General features: G+C 32.8%; 3 protein-coding genes across 7 annotated transcripts; 2 read left to right on the plus strand and 1 right to left on the minus strand.

The window, feature by feature from the left end:
* Positions 1-1617: 1617 nt before the first annotated feature.
* Positions 1618-4430, minus strand: LOC114411623 (pyruvate kinase, cytosolic isozyme). Its single transcript, XM_028375245.1, has 4 exons — positions 4179-4430; positions 3823-4092; positions 3041-3502; positions 1618-2653 (listed from the first exon to the last, which is right to left on the minus strand). Exons 2-4 carry the CDS (start codon positions 4081-4083, stop codon positions 1841-1843), a joined length of 1536 nt encoding a protein of 511 aa, XP_028231046.1. The 5' UTR covers positions 4084-4092; positions 4179-4430; the 3' UTR covers positions 1618-1840.
* Positions 4431-7967: 3537 nt separating this feature from the next.
* LOC114411625 lies at positions 7968-10315 on the plus strand. 2 transcript variants are annotated; one of them, XM_028375251.1, is made up of 4 exons: positions 7968-8364; positions 8451-8517; positions 8587-8673; positions 9998-10315. In XM_028375251.1, the coding sequence occupies exons 1-4, from the start codon at positions 8203-8205 to the stop codon at positions 10057-10059; spliced, it is 378 nt and encodes a 125-aa protein (XP_028231052.1). In that variant the 5' UTR covers positions 7968-8202; the 3' UTR covers positions 10060-10315. The 2 variants fall into 2 exon arrangements, with proteins under 2 accessions (XP_028231052.1, XP_028231053.1); XM_028375252.1 differs by having other exon boundaries at positions 8590-8673.
* A 3624-nt stretch (positions 10316-13939) lies between these two features.
* LOC114411624 (actin-97-like) lies at positions 13940-16570 on the plus strand. Of its 4 annotated transcripts, XM_028375249.1 has the most exons (6): positions 13940-14255; positions 14344-14388; positions 14790-14864; positions 14959-15352; positions 15595-16208; positions 16290-16570. In XM_028375249.1, exons 3-6 carry the CDS (start codon positions 14805-14807, stop codon positions 16353-16355), a joined length of 1134 nt encoding a protein of 377 aa, XP_028231050.1. In that variant the 5' UTR covers positions 13940-14255; positions 14344-14388; positions 14790-14804; the 3' UTR covers positions 16356-16570. The 4 variants fall into 4 exon arrangements, with proteins under 4 accessions (XP_028231050.1, XP_028231051.1, XP_028231047.1 ...); XM_028375250.1 differs by lacking the exon at positions 14344-14388 and having other exon boundaries at positions 14771-14864; XM_028375246.1 differs by lacking the exon at positions 14344-14388 and having other exon boundaries at positions 14787-14864.
* Positions 16571-20405: the final 3835 nt, after the last annotated feature.

Genomic DNA, 20405 nt, shown 5'->3' on the forward strand with positions numbered 1-20405 from the left:
TAGAGTGAGTGCCCATCGGTTTGTTCTCTATGTGATTCTAATATGGATAATGTGTTTCACATGTATCTTGCCCTAAGACGTTGGAGTGTTGGCATGTGGTTGGTATGAAGCAACAGATAGAGGACTTAATCATGCAGGTAGAAAATTTCAGTGATCTTTTTTCTCTATCATGCAATCCCTTAATTCACATCAGCGATGACGTTTTGCAGTGACGTTGTGGAACATTTGGCAACGAAGAAATGATGCAGTTTGGGAAGGAAGTTTGTGTGATTATGAATTAGTCATAAGGCGGGGAGACTCCTTTTTTCAAGACTGGGATCGAGCAAAGGAAGCCTACAAATCAAGAGATATTTCAGTGGAAGATGTTATACAAAATAGATTGATTCCTCTAGTGCATGGAAGATTAAAATGCAATGTTGATGCTGCATTTTTAAAGGAGACCAATTCTACTGGTTTTGGTCTTCGTCTTAGGGATCCTCAGGTTAGAATGGTGGTGCTCAGATCGTGCTGTGTTAAGCCATGCATGCAATTTGTGGAGGTTGAAGCCTACGGTTTAATGTTGGCGTTGCAATTTGTTTCAAATCTGTGATTGCATAATGTGGTTTTTGAGACTGATAGCAAAGGAGTTTCTGACAAAATAAATAATTGTTGTATAGATTATTCTAAATTGGGAGTTATAGTGTCTGAGTGTAAGAGGTTACTTTGTTTAAATCCAAGCTTTATTGTTAGTTTTGTGAGGAGGCAAGGCAATGGGGTCGCTCATGCTTTGGCAAAGGCAACCCCACCTTTTTACTAGTCACCAAGTATTTTTTTTTTTTTTAGCAAGTTTCACAATGTATTTGCTCAGTTGATTATGATTGAAATTCCTCGACTTTGTTATAGTAAAAAAAGATTGCTCAGTTTTAAAAATTTTGAAGAGCAGATGTGCAATTAAATTTGTATAGGAACCATAAAATTGCACATTCGCAATACTATAGAAGCAACGGTGGATTTAAGCCGATCTTTATTGTTTTTGTTAGTTTTGTGAGGAGGCAAGGCAATGGAATTGCTCATGTTTTGGCAAAGGCAACCCACATTTTACTAGTCGCCAAGTTTTTTTTTATAAAGTTTCCCAATGTATTGCTCAGTTGATTATGATTGAAATTATTTGACTTTGTTGTAAAAAAAAATACTCAATTTTAAAAACGCTAAGACCAAATATGCAAGTAAATTTGTATAGGAATAAGAAAAATTGCACATTCGCAAATACTATAGAACCAACGGTGGGTGGATTTACGCCGATCTATTACTCTAATAATTCAACTTCTAAAAACTTTACAATGAGTCTCATCTTTTTTTTATTCTCAAAACAAAATAATTTTTTAATCTTAAAAACTTAATTTTTACATAAAAACTGGTTCCACAATTATCAATTATTCCAGTAAGTTCTAATGGTATTATGGCAGTGTGTCATAGAACAATATATTTTTTTATTTCTAACAACTCCAAAGAATTTAAACTTGAAAATTACCTTATGAACCCTAATGGATAATGAGCATTTATATTTTACAGCTTGTTAATGTATCATCAAATACAAGGAAGAAGTAGGAAACTGGTGGCAGCAGGCGTGAAACAGGGTTATCCGCAAAACCAATCACATTTTAAAAGGTAAGAGTATTATTTCCATGATAATCTGATTTAGAAGTACTCCGCAATATAAACAGAGTATACCAAAAAACACTCGATCTACAGCTAGTAACTAAATCCTCCATTTTATGATACGGATAAACAGCAGAAAGAAAGAAATAAAAGGCAAAACATAACCCTGCATTAGTTGGCGGCACGTTGAGTTGAGCATGCATTATTTGACTATGCAGATCTTTATGACAGAGGCAGCTCCAATACGATGCAGGGCAACAACTGCATCACCAGGCTTACAAAGGGCCCTTTCTGTTGCGGACTTAAGAGCAGCTTCGAGAATGACCTCTGTGGATTCTGCATCGGTAGCCTTTGCAGATCCCTCGCCCAGTATAGGAATCAAGCCCCTGTATATCAGGCTGTGCCTTGCTGGCGTCTCATCACTGCAGGTCCAATCAAATGAGTCCGTGCTCAACACTGGAACCACCACCGACAATATTGGAACCGCTGGCCTATACTTGGCAACTAACTTGGCTGTAGACCCGCCACGTGTCAGCACAACAATGAGTTTTGCTTTGGCCTTGTTTGCTGTGCGGACAGCAGATGATGCAAGGCTCTCCAATGGACTCATAGGCAATGGGGTAGACCTTATCATCTCTTTGAAGATGGCACCATAGTCAAGGGATGATTCTGCTTCAATGCAAATGCGAGCCATGATTTTCACAGCAAGTTCTGGGTATGCCCCAGCAGCACTTTCACCACTAAGCATCACACAATCTGTTCCATCAAGAACTGCATTAGCTACATCAGTTGCTTCAGCTCGGGTTGGCCTGGGAGACTTTATCATTGATTCAAGCATTTGGGTAGCAGTCACCACTGGCTTCCCAACAAGATTACACTTGTATATCATCATCTTCTGTGCCAGGAAAATCTTTTCTACTGGGATCTCCATTCCAAGATCACCACGTGCCACCATGAATGCATCAGTCTCCCGCAGGATTTCGTCAAAATTCAGGACTCCCTCCTGATTCTCAACCTTTAAATAGCATAGCATAAAATCAGAGAAGAACTGGTATCTTCAGCATATGGAAAAAAACCAAACAAACTAGCATGCAACTTGTGTTATAAAGAATATAAAAGATATCAAGCTAGTCTGCTACACAAGGACATAAATTCTCTTCCTTTATCCCTGTGTGATGGATACTGTGGAGGTTAAAAGCATGGGTTTTCCACTTATTAGTCTTGAGTTATGGAGCACTTAACCAATATAAATTCCATTATCAATGTGCAACTCATGTATGATGAAAAAAAAACAGCCATTGCCAAAGCAACTGAGAAACCACAGATGAAAAATAGATCACAAGTAATAGAAAAAACCTGTAGTTATTATGGAAGTTGAATAAGAATGTTCAACAAAAAATACCTTTGACATCAACTGAATATTCTTTGCATGTGGCCCCAGAACCTTGCGGACATTAACAAGATCCGAGCCTTTACGAACAAATGAAAGAGCAATCATGTCAATCTTGTTGGGTACACCCCATCCAAGAATGTCTTCCTTATCCTTCTCAGTAAGTGTGGGTAGATCCACCACAACACCAGGAAGGTTAACATTTTTTCTCTCACCCAACGTTGCAGTGTTTTCACAACGACATCTAACAGTACCAGCATCAGGGTCACAAGACAAGACAGTGAGAGTAATCGTCCCGTCAGAGCACAGTATGGTATTTCCAGGCTTCAAGTGGACAGGCAGCTTCTTGTAACTCATGGATATCATCTCCGGATCCCCCTTAATGTCATAATCAGTAGTTATGGTGACTTCTTGCCCTTCTTTAAGTTGAATAGGTTTTCCATCTTTCAGAAAACCAGTCCGAATCTCAGGTCCCTGCACAAAGCAGATGTAGACAGAAACGTTAATGGAATAAGAAATTGACAACCATACAAGAGAAACAGGACGAGCCATCCTCCTCAACAAGATATTTACGAAGAAAAAAGAAAAGCAGCAAGCTGTCCAACTACTGCACAATCCAGTAGGATTAAATGTAAAACTAAAAGGTCAAGAGAGATTAACACCAACGAGATACAACATTCACTTTGAAGCTAATAGTTATATGGAAACAACAGATCAGAAAAAGACAAGAAATGTAGACCAATACCATGCTTATTATCATCAAAATCATTGGCTACATGAATAGAAGAACCTACCTTAGTGTCAAGCATGACGGCACAGAGTATGCCAGTGTTGTGCATGGCAGTCTTGAGATTGTTGAGGGTTTCCTGGTGATAGTCGTGGGTGCCATGAGAGAAATTGAAACGAGCAACGTTCATCCCTGCCCTCAGAAGCTTCTCGGTCATTTCTACGGATCGAGAAGCAGGGCCCAAAGTACACACTATCTTCGTCTTCGGAACGCGCCCATCATAAGGCTGCTGCTGCTTCAAGATCCCTTCGATGTCTATGTTCGCCATTACTTCTCTCTACAACAACACATACATCTAAGTAAACACCGACGAAACTAAGATATATAAACAAAGACAGGACAGTGGCACAAACACAAACAAACCTTGGATTGTGACAACACAAGCCCTTGCCTTCCAAACCCAACCTCAGTCTCACTCGCAAGTCGCAAGTCGCAAGTCGCAAGTCGCAAGTCGCAAGGGTTAGGTTAGGTTATTTATTTACCACAACCTTCCTCTTTCCTTTCCTATTACTGTAGTATGCGTGCGATTTTTATTTTTGTTTGAATCTAAAAGTCGCCACGAGTCCCACACCGGTCATTCATTCCCAGACTTACCTTCCAGAAGCGAATATTACATTTCCAGTGGGATATTCCTTTTTTAAATATAAATAACCATTCTTCCTATTTACAGTAAAAATACCTAAAGGATACTGATAAAAAAATTATTAATTTTTCTTATTATTAAAAAACTACTACATTTTAGTAATATTTTTTCTTTCTTTCTATTGCCAATACCTAAGATTGGTATTTATTTACCGTAAATAATATATGTAATAGTAAGAAATAGTATTAGAGCGTCCTTTCGCTTTCGAATCCGCAGCCCAACACCTTGGGTTCGGGCCCACCGGTTTGGACTCTGCAGGTCTACTTCGGTGTGCGCCCCACGGTTTTGCCTGTGACTCTCAAGAATGGTATTCTAGAATCACTTTCTACTTTGTTGCTTATCAACGCTTTCCTTTCTTTACGATGCACGTAATCAGCAGCGGAAATTTGTAAAAAAAAAAATTATCCGCGGAAATTTGTAATCTTAAAACAATTTTTCACAAAATTTATTCAGACATAAATTATTTTTATATAATGGATTATTGAAATAATTTATTTTTGCAATTATCTCAAGTAAATTTTATGCACTTAGATATTTGTTTCTTATGATTATTTTTTAACAACTTTTTTCTTCTTCTCATGCATGTTAATACGTTATCCCTGAATCACTCTTAAATTTCCCAACAATTTTGTTCTCTTTCAACTTCTTGCATTTCCTTTTTTTATAATTTAGCGTGTAAAAGCTGATTACTATATTGTATCTACACAAAATTAATTATCTTAAAATTACTTTTCAATAAATTTATTTAAACAAAAATTAATTTTGATTATAATCAATTATTGAAATAGTATCATTCTTACAATTATCCCAAACACACCCACAACTTGTTTGGGACATTAGCTAAAATTTGGTAAAAAAATTCAAAAAAAAAAAGATGATTTCATAAATTTGGAAATTTATAGTTTATGATTATTTTGTAATATTTTGTTTCTCCTTTCAGCTTCATACAATATTGTTTACATAATATTTTCATTAAAGGCGTTAACATTTTCAGTCTCTTAGTAAAGAATAAAACGTATCAAATGTCTATATTGAGGTAATTTAGTAAATAGTTTATTATATATAGACTGCATTTTTAATGCACCATGATATTTTTCATCCTACTTAATACTAATAAAAATTCTAAACATGTTTTTATGATGTCACTTTTTTTACAGATTTATTATGTCACTCTTGACATTGTAATATATGATGAACGATTAATTGTCTGTGATAAAATACATGTTATTAGTTGTTTTGTTGACGTCGTTTGAGTTTCTATACCATTTTGTTAATCTTACAAATATGGGGAGAAAAAAAACAAAAATAATTTAATTAAGAGAGTATAAAAAAAAACTCTCTGAAATGAATATTTAAAATTATAATAAAAGAATAATTTTATTGATTTAGTTTACTTCAATAGTCAATTCAAAACACAGAGGTAGTGATGGAAAGCAAGATCTAGCTGACGAACTAACAGTGACCAAGATTATGGAAGTCGAAGAATAGGCATCAAGATATTTCATATTTGGCCAACGTCACAAAGTTTGGTCCAACGATGTATGGAGTATGGACCATGCGTTCTCAAAGGTTGTCATTGTTTTTATAAAGTGAGACCTATTATTTAAATTGAGTGGTTCACATATAATTGATTTAATAGTTAAATTATTCTCAATTGTTGTCAATGTATTTAATTGTGGAGTAATAATTAAAATACGTATATTTAATATTATATAATATATTTAAGTGAGACATTTAAATTATTTTATGATTTTTTGTAATGTTATTTAACAACTCTTTCTATATATTAATTTTAAATAATTTGGTTATTAAAATACTAAATAGGCTAACTCTACAATTTTTTTTATAAAATGTTAAAATTATTTGATACTTTATTAAATAAATTATTTAACATATAATACACCTTTTTAAAATTTATGAAATTTTCTGCAATAAAATTATCTAATTACAAACGTATGATTAATTTAAAATTTTAACGGTTTTGATTAATTTAAAATTTAGTGTGTATGATTATTAAGATAATATAAAAATATTCAAAGGTTAGATCCTTGAAAATTTAATATCTTTGCCAAAGATTTTCGGGGGTTTATAATAGTCGAAAAAAGGAGCCCCCATTAAATAAGTTAAAATATGCTTTTCTAATAGTTTTTTTTTCTTATAATTTTTTTTATGTTTTTAGTCCTTTTAAAATTGAAATATATTATTATTTGGATTTTATAAAAACAAAAAAAATTATTTTAGTCTATTATGTTTATTGACGACAAGTAATAATGGGCTTATGATGAAAGAGTGATTTTTAACTAATAGATTAACTAATAAAACATTGAGTAGTTTAGATAAAACTTTTTATCATTTTTGTAATTAAAAATGTTATATAACACACTTCTCATCAAAATTCTATAAATTCAACTGGAGAATTTGGTTTATTTTTTTTATTGGTTTAGAGATGACAAATATTCTTCAACCTATTACATCAAAAACTAATATTGCATGTCATGCATCACTATAACTAGTTTAAGAAAATTTTATACAAGAAAAGAATTGAGCACAAATTCTTCTGTTAAATATCTTTATAATAAAATTATTTAACTTAATTATAACATTATGTGAATGCATATACATTGTAGAAAAACCCTTGTCGTATTTTATAATTAACATTTAAATAATTTTATTTATAATATTTGATAAATTAAAGTTTGATTGCTTTAAAATTTTTGTCACTGAAAAATGAATAAAAAGTATCTTTACTTGATAGGGGGTTGAAACTGAAACTACCGGTCCGCAAAAACTGAATGCAACAATCTATTGAACATAAAAGAGTCACAAATCCTTTATTAACCACTGAACCATATTTGCACGCCAATAAGGACTCCTTGTTTCAATTGCATGAATTGTAATTATTGAAAATAAATTTTATACCTTAAATTGTAAAACAAAATGCAACTTAAAAAAGTTTATACCTTTAAATTTGAAACTGCACCATTTCATTTGTTAGCATTTTTAAAATAATAATATAATGTTTAAAATTAATTATTACTATTATTAATACTACGGAAATAGAGAAAAAAGGTTTCAAAGGACTTAGTTTGTATTTGTTTTTTAAATTTTTACAAAAAAATAAAATTTAAATACTAGTACTTTTTTATTTTATCTTTTAAAAAATATTTTTTGAATTAGAACACTAAGAGACGAAACGTGTATTTGATTTAGAGGATAACAATTAAAAAAACAAAACTATTTTTAATTAAAGTAAAGTAAAAAAAATGAGTAAAAAAACAATACAAAATTATTCCATTATTATTTTCTGGTGTGTTAGAAAATCTATTATCATCGAAATAATATGATAAAATTATAAATTTAATCCCCAGATTTGTTTTAAAATTTGATATTGATTCTCTTGTAATCTAATTTAGTCCCTCAATTTTTTTATGGCCGTCAAGAGTAGCGCTTTCATAAGGTTAGTGAGGTGCATGAGATTAAAGTCAATAAACCTGTTATGCATGACGGTGCAATAAAAACATGACATATGATGATGAACGTTAACAAATTAGGGTTAAAATCCAATTTTAAAATTGAATACTAAAATAAGCAAAATAATCAAGAGATTAAATTCATAACTAGGGGATTAAATTTACAATTATGAGATAAAGGAACCAAATTTACAAAATTTTGCAGGTAGGAGGAATTGAGTTGAAATCGAAAGGGAAGCGGTGGTTTAGGTTAGGATTTGGTGAGTGAGTGGGGATGGCGAAGTTCAATGTGGTGCAGAAGCGAAGGAGAGCTCTAATAGCAGAGAAGAAGAGACAGCTTCACGGAGACCCTTTAACCGGCAAGCTCAAGATCAAGGACCAACCCCTTTCCCTATCCGGAAAACGCAAACGCAAGCTCTTCAAAAAATGGCGCCGGGTACTCTCTCTCTCTTTCTCTTTCCTTGTTTTCTCTTCAAATCTTGACCCACCCTAACCCTAACCCTTCGCGTTTTCACTTTTCAGGACCAAAAGGACGCCTTACAGAATGGTTTGGTAACCATGGAAGATGTTCAAATGGCAGTTGCTGAAGGTACTTGCAAATTTTGTATGTGAAATGTTTCATGGACTTGCTTAATCTGACATTGTTTGATTTTGCCAGCAGGGGATACCAAAGATACCCCTAGACCTTCACCAAAAATTCACTTAAAGAAGAAGGCCTTGAAACTTAAACAGCTCAAGCGCAAAGGTAACTCTATCTCGCACTAGGTTCTATTCTATGTATGGGTTGGAATACATTTGCACAAAATTACATTTATAGTTCTTAGGGCATTACAATAAAAATTGGAATAATAAATATATCTATCTATGTGAATGCTCTGATAACTTGTGGAATGTGTTACAATTATGTAACAACAATCCCATTCCAATGTAGATTTAAGCTTCGACTTGGATAAGGGGACTTCAATACTCTATCTGTGAGCCTTAAAATTCAGCCAAAATTCATTTCTTACAATCAATTTTAACTTTAATCCTTGGTACATTTGATCTCACCTTGTACTTGTAACATGATTGATACTGCAAAAATTGGACGACTATTTTTGAGTTGGCAAGGCACATATACCCTGTGAAAATTTTATGTTGACTATAGGACTAACCAACAAGATTTAATTTACATTGACATATACAAAGGAATAAAATTAAATTTTGGGCTGCATGTATGAGGATTGGACAAAAATAGAACCCATATTCCAAACTAAATTTACCATTGCATTACAATATAATTTAGAATGACATTTGTATCCAGCTTTACAAAATTATATGAAGGGTTTAAAAGATTCCCTCTGGTGTTTGAGTTGATCTAGATTTAGTCAAGAGTCAAGACATGCTTGCTCTGCTTCTGTCATTCACATGGGAATTATAAGTATGAAACCAGTGATGATGGGTTCGCTTTGAGGATATAAAGGGGACTCAGGGGAGGGTCCATCTACTGCAGCCATTTGCTTTGTTTGGGATGGGATTCAAAATATGAGCCATCTAACTTGCTGAGATGCATATCTTTGTTGCATCTGATCATGTCTGATGTTGAAATTAAAAAATATATCTAGAACTAGAAGTAAAATGAATAGTGTTGTACTGGATCTTTGTTTTTACTTTGTACACATATCACATATGGCTTGCCCATTGCTGTGCCAGACTGGCAGTCCATCATTGTTGGGTTCACATCTGCAATACTAGTGATAAGATGGCTGGTTCTTATGTCAATCACATAAGCAAAATGACATGATGAAATCAATTTAACTACATAGGAACTGGTTGTAGCTATTTGATTGCACATGTGGGACTATGTTAAATGAAGTATGCTGAGAAGGTTTGTCAAATTGGAAACTTAAAGAGTAGAAAATATGGTGTTGTCATTTGGTGCTTTGTTAAAATGCTTAATCTTCGATAAAAACTTGACTGTTATATAATTTCGTATTTGGGGAGTAGGACATTTTAAAAAATAACCTTCGAATTGGTTTTGCAAAATATTCTGTGTTTTAACTTTTAATATTTTCCATGACATCGAACAGGGAAGAACAAAAGAAAATCTGATGTGCCTGCTGATGTTTCGGCTGATGCAATGGTGGAATAAATATGAAAGTTTTGATATCCTACATACTTGGTAGGGTGGAGGATAGAAGAGGCCGATGTCTGATGGTATATAATGTTGTAATCCTCGAGTGATTATGCTATTCCTATATTTTCTTCTTTTTAGTGACCTTATCAAGTGTGCGTACATGGATTTTAGATAGACACGGTATGAAGCAGTTTATGCACTTATCAAGTGAAGTATTGGTATGAATTTTGTTTTTTGCAAATCAATCGAGCTTCTATTGTTCGCAGACTAATTTTTCATCGTGTCTATCACCCCCCCCCCCCCCCCCCCCAAATCAAACTGCTGGGACGAGAAGTTTGCCAGGGGGAGTCATATTTTTTATTTATTTTTAAAATAATTGTTAATGAAATTATGCTAAAATGAGTTACCTTCCCAAAGTCATTTTCTGGGTTATTGCCTGTTTAGATTTACATTGGATTAGTTAACATGATTTTAGGTAAATTTATGTGTGATTTCATGATGAGAAATTGATTTTGTTCTAGAAGATAATTTTTGTAATTAAAAAAAATTATACTGTTATATTTCTAACTTATTTTTAAAATAAAACATTTGCATATGAATTATTTAACTTTAAAATAATTTTATAAAACCAATTTCATTCAAAATTATTTATTTTGCAAACGCTTACACCTAATTGTGATAACACGAAATGATTTTTATTTTATGCAACGAGAAGACCTTCTACACTTGAGGTTTTGCGGCTCCACTTTGTCCATGGTCACTCCATCTCAGTAACTTTCTTTTGAAGAAAATGATAGTATGGGTTAGTCCACTACTATTGATCATAGCCAAAAAGTATTAATGTTTTCATATTACAAAAAATGGTCGTTACTTTTGCACAAAAATAAAAGACATGGCATCAACTTCTATAATGGACAGGCATTAAGAATATCTTTAGTATCATATCTTGAGCAAGGATTTTGTGCTTAAGATATGATCTTGTAGAGATCTTGTAATAAAGATAATGCAGAGATCTCGAAGGTGGAGAATGGATTCTTGTAGAAGAACTCTGAAGATCTTTGCACAATCTTTGAAAAAAAATAAAAAATTACAAATAGAACAATCAACAAACCAACAACCAACCCGCGGGAAGAAGAAAAAAACAATAGAAGAAGGAAAAAAAATACCTTCCTTGAGTGGATGTTGGGCATTGCGGGAAGGAGGAAGAAGGGGGAGAGGGAGGGGGAGGTGGAGTCGCAGAAGGAAGAAGAAGGGGGAGGTTGTGGTGGAGAAGGAAGAAGGGGAAGGGAAAAAAGTGAAAAATAAAACTAAGTGGGGGAAGGAGAGAGTGGAGCATGGGGGAAAGATGAAGAGGCAAGGAGAAGGAAAGAGTGGAAAAAAAAAAAGAAGAAAGGAGAAAGTGATACGTCGGGGGAAGGAGAGTGGACATTAAGGAAGGAGAAAGATTGAGTGAGGGAGTGAAAATGATCATTGTGTAGTTATTGTGTATACAGTGAACATACATAATAATGTTTGAAAATTTGGACGAAGAAAACGCAAATGGTAAGCATTTTGCACAGTGTAACGGTCGGAAAAAAAATGTTTTACATAGTACAATGGCTGAAAAAAATCTGAGCGATCGGAAAGTGATTATGCACAGTATAAATTGGTTCAAATAGTAACAATTTCTACACCCAATTGGCATTCTCATTTTTCATGTGTGAACCTCTAGTATCCAAATCCAAGCTCAATTAATTTTGTTTTCCAAATTCAAGCTCAATTTTTCTTTTTCCAAATTCAAGCTTAGTTAATTTTTTTTCTTCCAAATTCAAGCTCAGTTAATTTCTTTTTCATATTCAATCTTAGTTAATTTTTTTTCCAAGTTCAAGCTGAGTTAGTTTTTTATTCCAAATCAATTTGACTAATAAAGTTATATAAATTTTTTACAAGATTACAACATGCCTCCTTCGACCCAAAATTCACAATATCGTCCTCCTTTTTTTCCCCTCCTTCTTTTACCATCACCACCATCAAATTATTTTATGTGAAACACTCAAACCCCTTCTACCGTTAATTCTTAAAGTTCGCAGACATTTCCTTCAATTCCAGCAAACAGTCCTACGATGGTTTCAAATGATGACGTTGGTTTGCAATTTCCACAATTTGGTACCCAAATTGGGCTAGACAAGATCGCTCTTGATGAAATTGGAAGGTCTTTGACAAAAAGGAAGCCTCAAGTCGCCTTTGCAAATGAAGAAGATACACACCTCATTAGTTCATGACTCAACATCTCAATTGATCCAATTGTTGGTGTTGGTTAAGAAAAAGAAGCGTTTTGGTTGAGAGTCATGAAAAATTACAACAAATTTCGAGGTGAACTCCGTGAAAGAGTAGTTAATCAATTGAAATTACGATGACAAAAAATTAATTTGGGTGCAAAAATTCAAGGATCATTACAAGCAAGCGGTATCATTGAAGAAAAGTGGTTGCACAAATAATGATGTCATGCTTAATGCATATGCCATTTGGAAGGAAGACGAAGGAACTGATTTTAATTTGGAACATGTTTGACGACTTTTGAAAGATGAACCAAAATGGTTAGAGCAATTCACTGAAAATTGTTCTAAAAGGACGGAGATTTCGATATCTATGGCATATTCTTCATCATCTAATCCATAAACACTAGTCGAAGATGTTGAAGTTAACATACCGTCCCCAATAGTCCATCCAATGGGGCAAAAGGCAACCAAAAGGAAGAGCAAGGGGGAAAAAGAAGGAACATCTACCAATACCGTTGATCGTGTGGAGGAAGCAATGAGGGAAAAAAAATGTTTCAACACCAAACTATCAGCCTTAAGGGAGAAAGAATTGGAAAATGAGTATTACGACCTTTTAATGAAGGACACTTCTGCAATGCTTGAAACTCAACTCAAAGATTATGAAGCCTTTTGTAAAATAATTCGAAATAAACAAGGAATCTAGTATTAATTTGTTAGGTAATTTTAATTTGTTATACCGTCTTTTAATTTATATTTTTAGGAATCATGTTTCATTTGTTTTTTATTTTAACCGTGTGATCAGTGATTTTATGATGAGAAATTGATTTTGTTCTAGAAGATAATTTTTGTAATTAAAAAAAAAACTGTTATATTTCTAACTTATTTTTAAAATAAAACATTTGCATATGAATTATTTAACTTTAAAATAATTTTATAAAACTAATTCCATTCAAAATTATTTATTTTGCAAAGGCTTACACCTAATTGTGATAACACGAAATGACTTTTATTTTATGCAACGACAAGACCTGTTCGACACCTGAGGTTTTGTGGCTCCACTTTGTCCATGGTCACTCCATCTCAGTAGCTTTCTTTTGAAGAAAATGATAGTATGGGTTACTCCACTACTATTGATCATAGCTAGAAAGTATTACAGTTTTTTATATTACAAAAAATGGTTGTTATTTTTGCACAAAAATAAATGACATGGCATCAACTTCTATAATGGACAACCATTAACAACAGAAATATGGATCTGCCTACTTGTGAATTGATTAACTTTCAGTTGCAAATGACATCCAATTTTAGCAGTTAGAAATTGACCACTTGGTGTTTGTAGTAGTTGCAAAGTCGCATAATTTTAATCTCTAGGCATGACTAGGTTCAAACAAGTCATAATTTGTTGCTACCTTTTTCAATGTTTTTTGTTGGCATTCTTAAATCTTACTATTGTGGTTGCAAAAGTGGGTCCTCAAATGTTGATTCATTTGAAAGGCTATGTGTAGAATCATTGATGTATTTTCTTAAATCTTACATTACATCTTTGCCTTGACACTCCTGACTCCATAATTAGATGAAAAGAAGAGAAGGGGGTGGGGGTGGGGTGTTTATCTTTTCCTTTTTCTTGTCCGTTCTTTTTTATCTTCTTCCGAAATTAACTTTATCCATTATTTGCTTCCGTAAATTCCTCTCTATTTGGTATGCATAGAGAGAGAGAGAAAGAGAGAGAGAGAGAGAATGAATGGGTAATATAAATGTAGTAGCTCTGTTCCGTCAATTTCTCTTTCTCTCTCTAAAATTAATACAGGGAGCGAGAATCCAATGGTCCCGATTGGGTGTAATGGTTGTTATATTCATTTGAATTAATTTGGTTCATTTTGTGTCTGACTTTCTTAGAGGATCACTCTTCTTCCATCCTTTCCTCTCTCTCTCTCTCCCTCTGCATTTCCCAAGGTAGGCATTGTATTCTCCGTCCCATTGTCAATTTTTCAATTCATCTACTTTGCCTTGTTTAATTCTCTGCAATGTCATTGTGTTCTAGTTATTTTGATTTTTTGCGGATAGGGCTGGATTTGTCAATGCTCAGGTCATTCTATTCACACCATTAATCTGTTTGTTAATTTTGTAAATTACTGCCTATGATTTATCCCATCCCACATGACAGGATAGGAGATTTCATAAATCATTCCTCATGACTATTCTTTTTCCTTGGACCTAGTTTTATTTATTTTTAGTTTGTTCAATATGTAATAGATAATTGATTTGTGGCTAAATAGTGAGTGCATTGTTCCGTCACTACTTTGTTCTTCTAATTTAATCAAAAAATATATGAGAAAGGCTAAGAACACACTCCTGTTATGCAGTTGAAATTTATTGAAAATCATGAAATTTTGTGGATCACATATCCTATATAATGAATTTTTCCCGGATTTTTTTTAATCTTCAATTAATTTTAATAAATAAAATAGTGTGTTGTTTATCCAGCAGAGCAGATATTAGAAGATGGCAGACGCTGAGGATATTCAACCCCTTGTTTGCGACAATGGAACTGGAATGGTGAAGGTACAAAATGCATACTTTTTGGTTTGATGCTTCTCGAGAGAATTGTTTTGCGTTAACTTTTGCCCTTCATTGAAATTGCAATGTGTCTTTTCAGGCAGGATTTGCAGGAGACGATGCCCCACGTGCAGTGTTTCCTAGCATTGTTGGTCGTCCTCGTCACACTGGTGTGATGGTTGGTATGGGCCAGAAAGATGCATATGTTGGTGATGAGGCACAATCTAAACGTGGTATTCTGACTCTCAAGTATCCCATTGAGCATGGTATTGTTAGCAACTGGGATGATATGGAAAAGATTTGGCATCATACCTTCTATAATGAGCTTCGTGTGGCCCCAGAAGAGCATCCAGTTCTGTTGACAGAGGCTCCTCTTAACCCTAAGGCTAACCGTGAGAAGATGACCCAAATTATGTTTGAGACCTTTAATGCCCCTGCTATGTATGTTGCTATTCAGGCTGTTCTTTCACTGTATGCCAGTGGTCGTACAACTGGTAAGATATTCTTGAACATTATTTGCTTTTGTGAGGTTCAGGCTGAAGTTTGAGCTTATCTATAGAATGAGAGTGTCATTAGACAGCATGCACCTGGTTTACAATGGAATGATTCTTCATTGTAGAAAATTGTTTTAAAACAATCAGTGTCCTCATCAACCAGGAGGTGCTCATATGTTGTTTTTTTTTTGTTCTCCATTTCAGTTTTCCATTATGATGATCTATTTTTCTTCTTGTTACAGGTATTGTGTTGGATTCTGGGGATGGTGTCAGCCACACAGTCCCTATCTATGAGGGTTATGCCCTCCCACATGCAATCCTTCGTCTTGATTTGGCTGGTCGTGACCTCACAGATTTCTTGATGAAGATTTTGACTGAACGTGGATATTCTTTTACCACCTCAGCAGAGCGTGAAATTGTGAGGGATATGAAGGAAAAGCTGGCTTACATAGCCCTCGACTATGAGCAAGAGCTAGAGACATCCAAGACCAGCTCTTCAGTGGAGAAGAGCTATGAGTTGCCTGATGGGCAGGTTATCACTATTGGCGCTGAGCGTTTCAGGTGTCCGGAGGTCTTGTACCAACCATCCATGGTAGGAATGGAAGCATCAGGCATTCATGAAACGACATACAACTCCATAATGAAATGTGATGTTGACATCAGGAAAGACCTGTACGGTAACATTGTCCTTTCAGGAGGTACAACCATGTTCCCTGGCATCGCTGATAGAATGAGCAAGGAAATATCTGCTTTAGCCCCAAGCAGCATGAAGATCAAGGTGGTAGCACCTCCTGAGAGAAAGTATAGTGTCTGGATTGGAGGTTCTATCTTGGCATCCCTGAGCACCTTCCAACAGGTATGTTTCTGTTCTTTAATATGATTAATGAACTATTGCTTTGAATGCTTGCTAATGATACAAATTATCGCTTGAGTGCAGATGTGGATTGCGAAGGCAGAGTACGACGAGTCTGGACCATCAATTGTTCATAGAAAGTGCTTCTAAATTGTTTGAGAAATAGGGTTATTGAAGAAAAAGATAGTTGTTTTATTCCTCGGGAAGAAATGCTGCTTGCTTGTAACCCTTTCATTCTATTCTAACTTTTGTTACTCATTCACGTTATTCTCTGGAGTGGTGATTTGGAGAAGGCGAGGAGTTTGTTTTGTCATAACAGTGCAATTCTTCACTATTATTATATATTTTTATTTTTTTGAGATTCATTATGCGTCTGAATTAGCATAAACTATTAAATGAACTATGGTATGCAAACTTATGATCCCAATCTTTTGCATTACATATTTTTATAGTCGAGGGTACGGCTAATATGAGCATTGCTATTCTTCCCAGCTGATTGACTCTTAGCATGGAAATTCAGGGATAATTTCTTTGCGTACCAGTTCAGTATCCCCATGGACATGATCACAAGCCCTCTAATCAGAGATTCACCTTGGATCTCGAAATTTTGAACCAGTCATAGGATAACTAATGACGGAGCAACGATAAGGACAATCAAATTTTTTCTCACAAAATAATTGATGTTCTAGAATTTTAAAGTCCAATTAATATTTTTCTTCTTCTTAAATATACCCTTATTTAATATCCATTACTAGTGTTTAGTTTCTAGGCATCAGATATCAATGTACTGCCTCCGCTCTCTTTTATAAGGAAAAAAATTTAATTTTACACTTATTAAAAAAATTAATTAATTTCATTAAATTATGTTATTTTTAATTAAAAAATATTTTTTTCTAAACTACCATTTATTGGAACTTGATATTGAACATAAATATTTTATTAAATGAAGGTTATTTTGATTAGAATCTCATTAAAAAAATAGTAAAAATTTGTTTATAAAGGACAACAAAAATTTGTTTTTTTCTCATAAGAGAGAACAGAGGGAGTATTAAATAAAGACATAGTCAAAGTATAGCAATTTTTAGGTCCCTCAGGATGTGTTTGGTTTGCATTTTCATTTTCTATTTTTATTTTTTGTTTTCATTTTCTGAAGACTGTTTTCATTTTCAAAAGATTAGAATTCTGAAAATACGTTTGGTTTGACTTTTTGTTTTCTATTTTCATGAAATAAAAATACTGAAAATTTATGATATATTGACTTCTTGTCTTTTTGTATTTTTAGATTTGCTTAAAATTACATTCATTGCCACCATTTCATTTTACCCGAAATGAGATTTCTTTTCTCAACTGAAAACGAGAATTTATTATTTTTATTTTCTAGTTGTTTTCTGTTTTTATTTTCACTGAAAATGTTTTCAGAAATCCAACCAAACACATTTTCATCACCGTTTTCTGTTTTCAGTGAAAATGAAAATAGAAAACAACCAAACCAAACACCCCCTTAGATATTTCTTAATCCATGTGGAATAACCTTAAACACCAATTCCTTATAAATAAAAATCTTAAACATCAAAATATATGAGAAGGAGGTGGTATACATTTTAAAAATATATATTAATGTGAGTGTTACTATTGGAGATCTTTTAATTTATTGCTTTTTTTAATTAGTTTAATTTTTTTATTGAAAGTTGTAAAGGAATTGATTCATCCCACCATCACAAGAATGCAAGTTACATTTTCGTTGCAAATGTGAGGAACATATTGGTAAGTAATATATAAGTATCAAACTCACCTAAACTTTTGATTTTAAAATAATTTTTTATTGATAACAAACCTTGCTAGGCCTCTTAAAAACACATTGAGGTCCAACTAAAAGATCTGGTCATTTTAGCATGGACAAGCTTAATACTTCTCTAGAATTGATCTCATTGTTTATCAAATATTATTAATTTTTTAGGATAAATATCGAATTTCATCCTTAAAAGTGTCAAACATTGATAATCTTATTTTCAAAACATCTAAAATTATTTTTTAGTTTCCGAATGTGCAAAAATGGTAAAAAAGACAAAGTAAATTATATATAAATATCATCAGAAAGTGAAAATAAAATAAAATGCTGAAACCTATTGTGAGTAAAACAATGGCTGACCAGTGACAGATATGAGGCAACAAATGAAGTAGACATCTCTTTGCTGGTAACTGAGTTAAGCTCAGCCGGTGTTGATGGCAAATGTAAATATATAAAGCCCATACTATATGGTTCACGGAAGTACGCGCATAAATTCTTGCAATGACTTTTTGTATTGTGTAATGGTTTTAAATCCTCTCTCTCTCCCCCATCCAAACACTTCATGTTAGATTGGCTCAAATGAGCGAAGTAAATCTAACCCTTAAGCGACCTTTTTATATGCAATTAGGCATTTAGCAATGAATATTATAACTTCGGTGAGATCTTTTTTGTTGATCAAACCAATCAATCGAATATTAATTAATATGGAATCAATCGAACACTACTTGAAAATACTTATTCTGTTCAGAAATAAAATAGTCCAAATGTTCCTCAAAATTTTTGCTCCCATTGAACCATTTGTATCTATATGCACTAGGATCCTAATTCATGGATCTCTCTGTTCGAGAAATAAAACTAAGAAGATCAAACCATTTCTTCTTACTCCTTTTCAAATTGGACTGATGGTTACATAGAAATGTTTCCAACACTTGCAGTGAAAATTATGATCTATTTTTATGTACCCGGATATGCATTCTTGAAGCAACAAAATTTTTCTTCAACAGTGCAAAAACTTTATGCTTATCCACACCCAGATCCCAACCTGGTATACTTGTCTCAGGTATACTTCTATTTGTAATGTTAAAGAGATATAGATTTAAGTTTTTCTTTTAAAGAAAAAAAGAAATATTTTATTTAAAATAAAAATCATCTCATACCTTTTATTATAAGAAGTTTCATCCTATAAGACAAAGATATTTCATAATTAATCACATGACTAATCTTGATATGTAGCAATAGAATATTATTTTTATTTTATGAACAACTTCCACCTTCATAAAATAGTACTCCCTTTTTATATTAACTATATTCTTGGTGCTAGCAAAAAATATAATAATATTCTACTAAAATATTTCTTTGATTAAATTAAATTTTTTTAATTTAATTATCAAATAAATTATTTTCTTTTATAAAAATTGGAATACTCATTTGTGTGACTCCATAGGTTCAATACTAAACTGATAGTAAATTAATCATAGTTAATTTACTAATCAAGATAGGTGTCTAACAACACCCCTTAGCATCCAAATAACATAAAATAATATCTTTTACTTCCTTCAAGAACCAATAAAAGAATGATGTAATATTTTCTTCCATCATTTATAGCTCAAGGTTAACTCTAGAGTATAGTATTATTGTCAAACTCTAATAAGCTAACACATTTCATCAATGAATGACTCGAAAAACTCTTTTCTTCTTTCATTCAATTGTCTCGATAAGGTCTTATTTTTATCATAGAGCTCAAACTCATGACCTAGAGTTGATGGATTCCTTCTTGATTGATTAACCATTAATTCAACAAATATTTAATCATATCCAATATTCATTTAACTAGTGCATAAGGCATTAAGTGTATGGAATTAAAATATAAAAATAATTTGTTAAATCTATGATAATCTCAAATCAAAAGAAATTGTTATATTTCTTCTTGAGAACTTCATATTGACATATCAAGATATATTAACTATTATGAATTTTCAATTAAGTCAATTTAATGATGACTTCCACATATACATTAATAAATGAGATTTATTAATCTTTATCCAATAAAAATTATTACATATATATTGATTTATTTGAATTATTGATGTCTTATTTACAATAATCCTACGATTAAGAATAATTTAAATTAAAATTACAAAAGACTTGTTTTCATTGTCATGATCTCTTTCATAATAACAAGTCTCTAATTTTAATCAAAAATTTGTCAAATTAATAATTTAATAAAACAATAAATATGATAATAAAATAAAAAAATAATTCTTTACTAAAATTGATAATATGATGGATTGAATTTTTGACATACATATTTATCCCCAACAATCACTTCAGTAATTGGAGCAAGTAACTATCAATCTATCTTGGGAATCACATACAATGTGTTAATAAAAGATGCAAAAAATAGAAAAATA

The sequence above is a fragment of the Glycine soja genome, chromosome 5 (assembly GCF_004193775.1).
Source record: "Glycine soja cultivar W05 chromosome 5, ASM419377v2, whole genome shotgun sequence".
NCBI lineage: Eukaryota > Viridiplantae > Streptophyta > Magnoliopsida > Fabales > Fabaceae > Glycine > Glycine soja.

Bases quoted from the DNA above. Each gene is read 5' to 3' on its own strand.
- LOC114411624 (XM_028375249.1), top strand. From the start codon at position 14,805: ATGGCAGACGCTGAGGATATTCAACCCCTTGTTTGCGACAATGGAACT. The intron at 14,865-14,958 runs GTACAAAATGCA...GTGTCTTTTCAG, and splicing joins ATGGAACTGGAATGGTGAAG to GCAGGATTTGCAGGAGACGA. The intron at 16,209-16,289 runs GTATGTTTCTGT...GCTTGAGTGCAG, and splicing joins CCCTGAGCACCTTCCAACAG to ATGTGGATTGCGAAGGCAGA.
- LOC114411623 (XM_028375245.1), bottom strand. From the start codon at position 4,083: ATGGCGAACATAGACATCGAAGGGATCTTGAAGCAGCAGCAGCCTTAT. The intron at 3,503-3,822 runs GTAGGTTCTTCT...TGCTTTGTGCAG, and splicing joins CCGTCATGCTTGACACTAAG to GGACCTGAGATTCGGACTGG. The intron at 2,654-3,040 runs GTATTTTTTGTT...TGCTATTTAAAG, and splicing joins ATATTCAGTTGATGTCAAAG to GTTGAGAATCAGGAGGGAGT.
- LOC114411625 (XM_028375251.1), top strand. From the start codon at position 8,203: ATGGCGAAGTTCAATGTGGTGCAGAAGCGAAGGAGAGCTCTAATAGCA. The intron at 8,365-8,450 runs GTACTCTCTCTC...TTCACTTTTCAG, and splicing joins TCTTCAAAAAATGGCGCCGG to GACCAAAAGGACGCCTTACA. The intron at 8,674-9,997 runs GTAACTCTATCT...GACATCGAACAG, and splicing joins TAAACAGCTCAAGCGCAAAG to GGAAGAACAAAAGAAAATCT.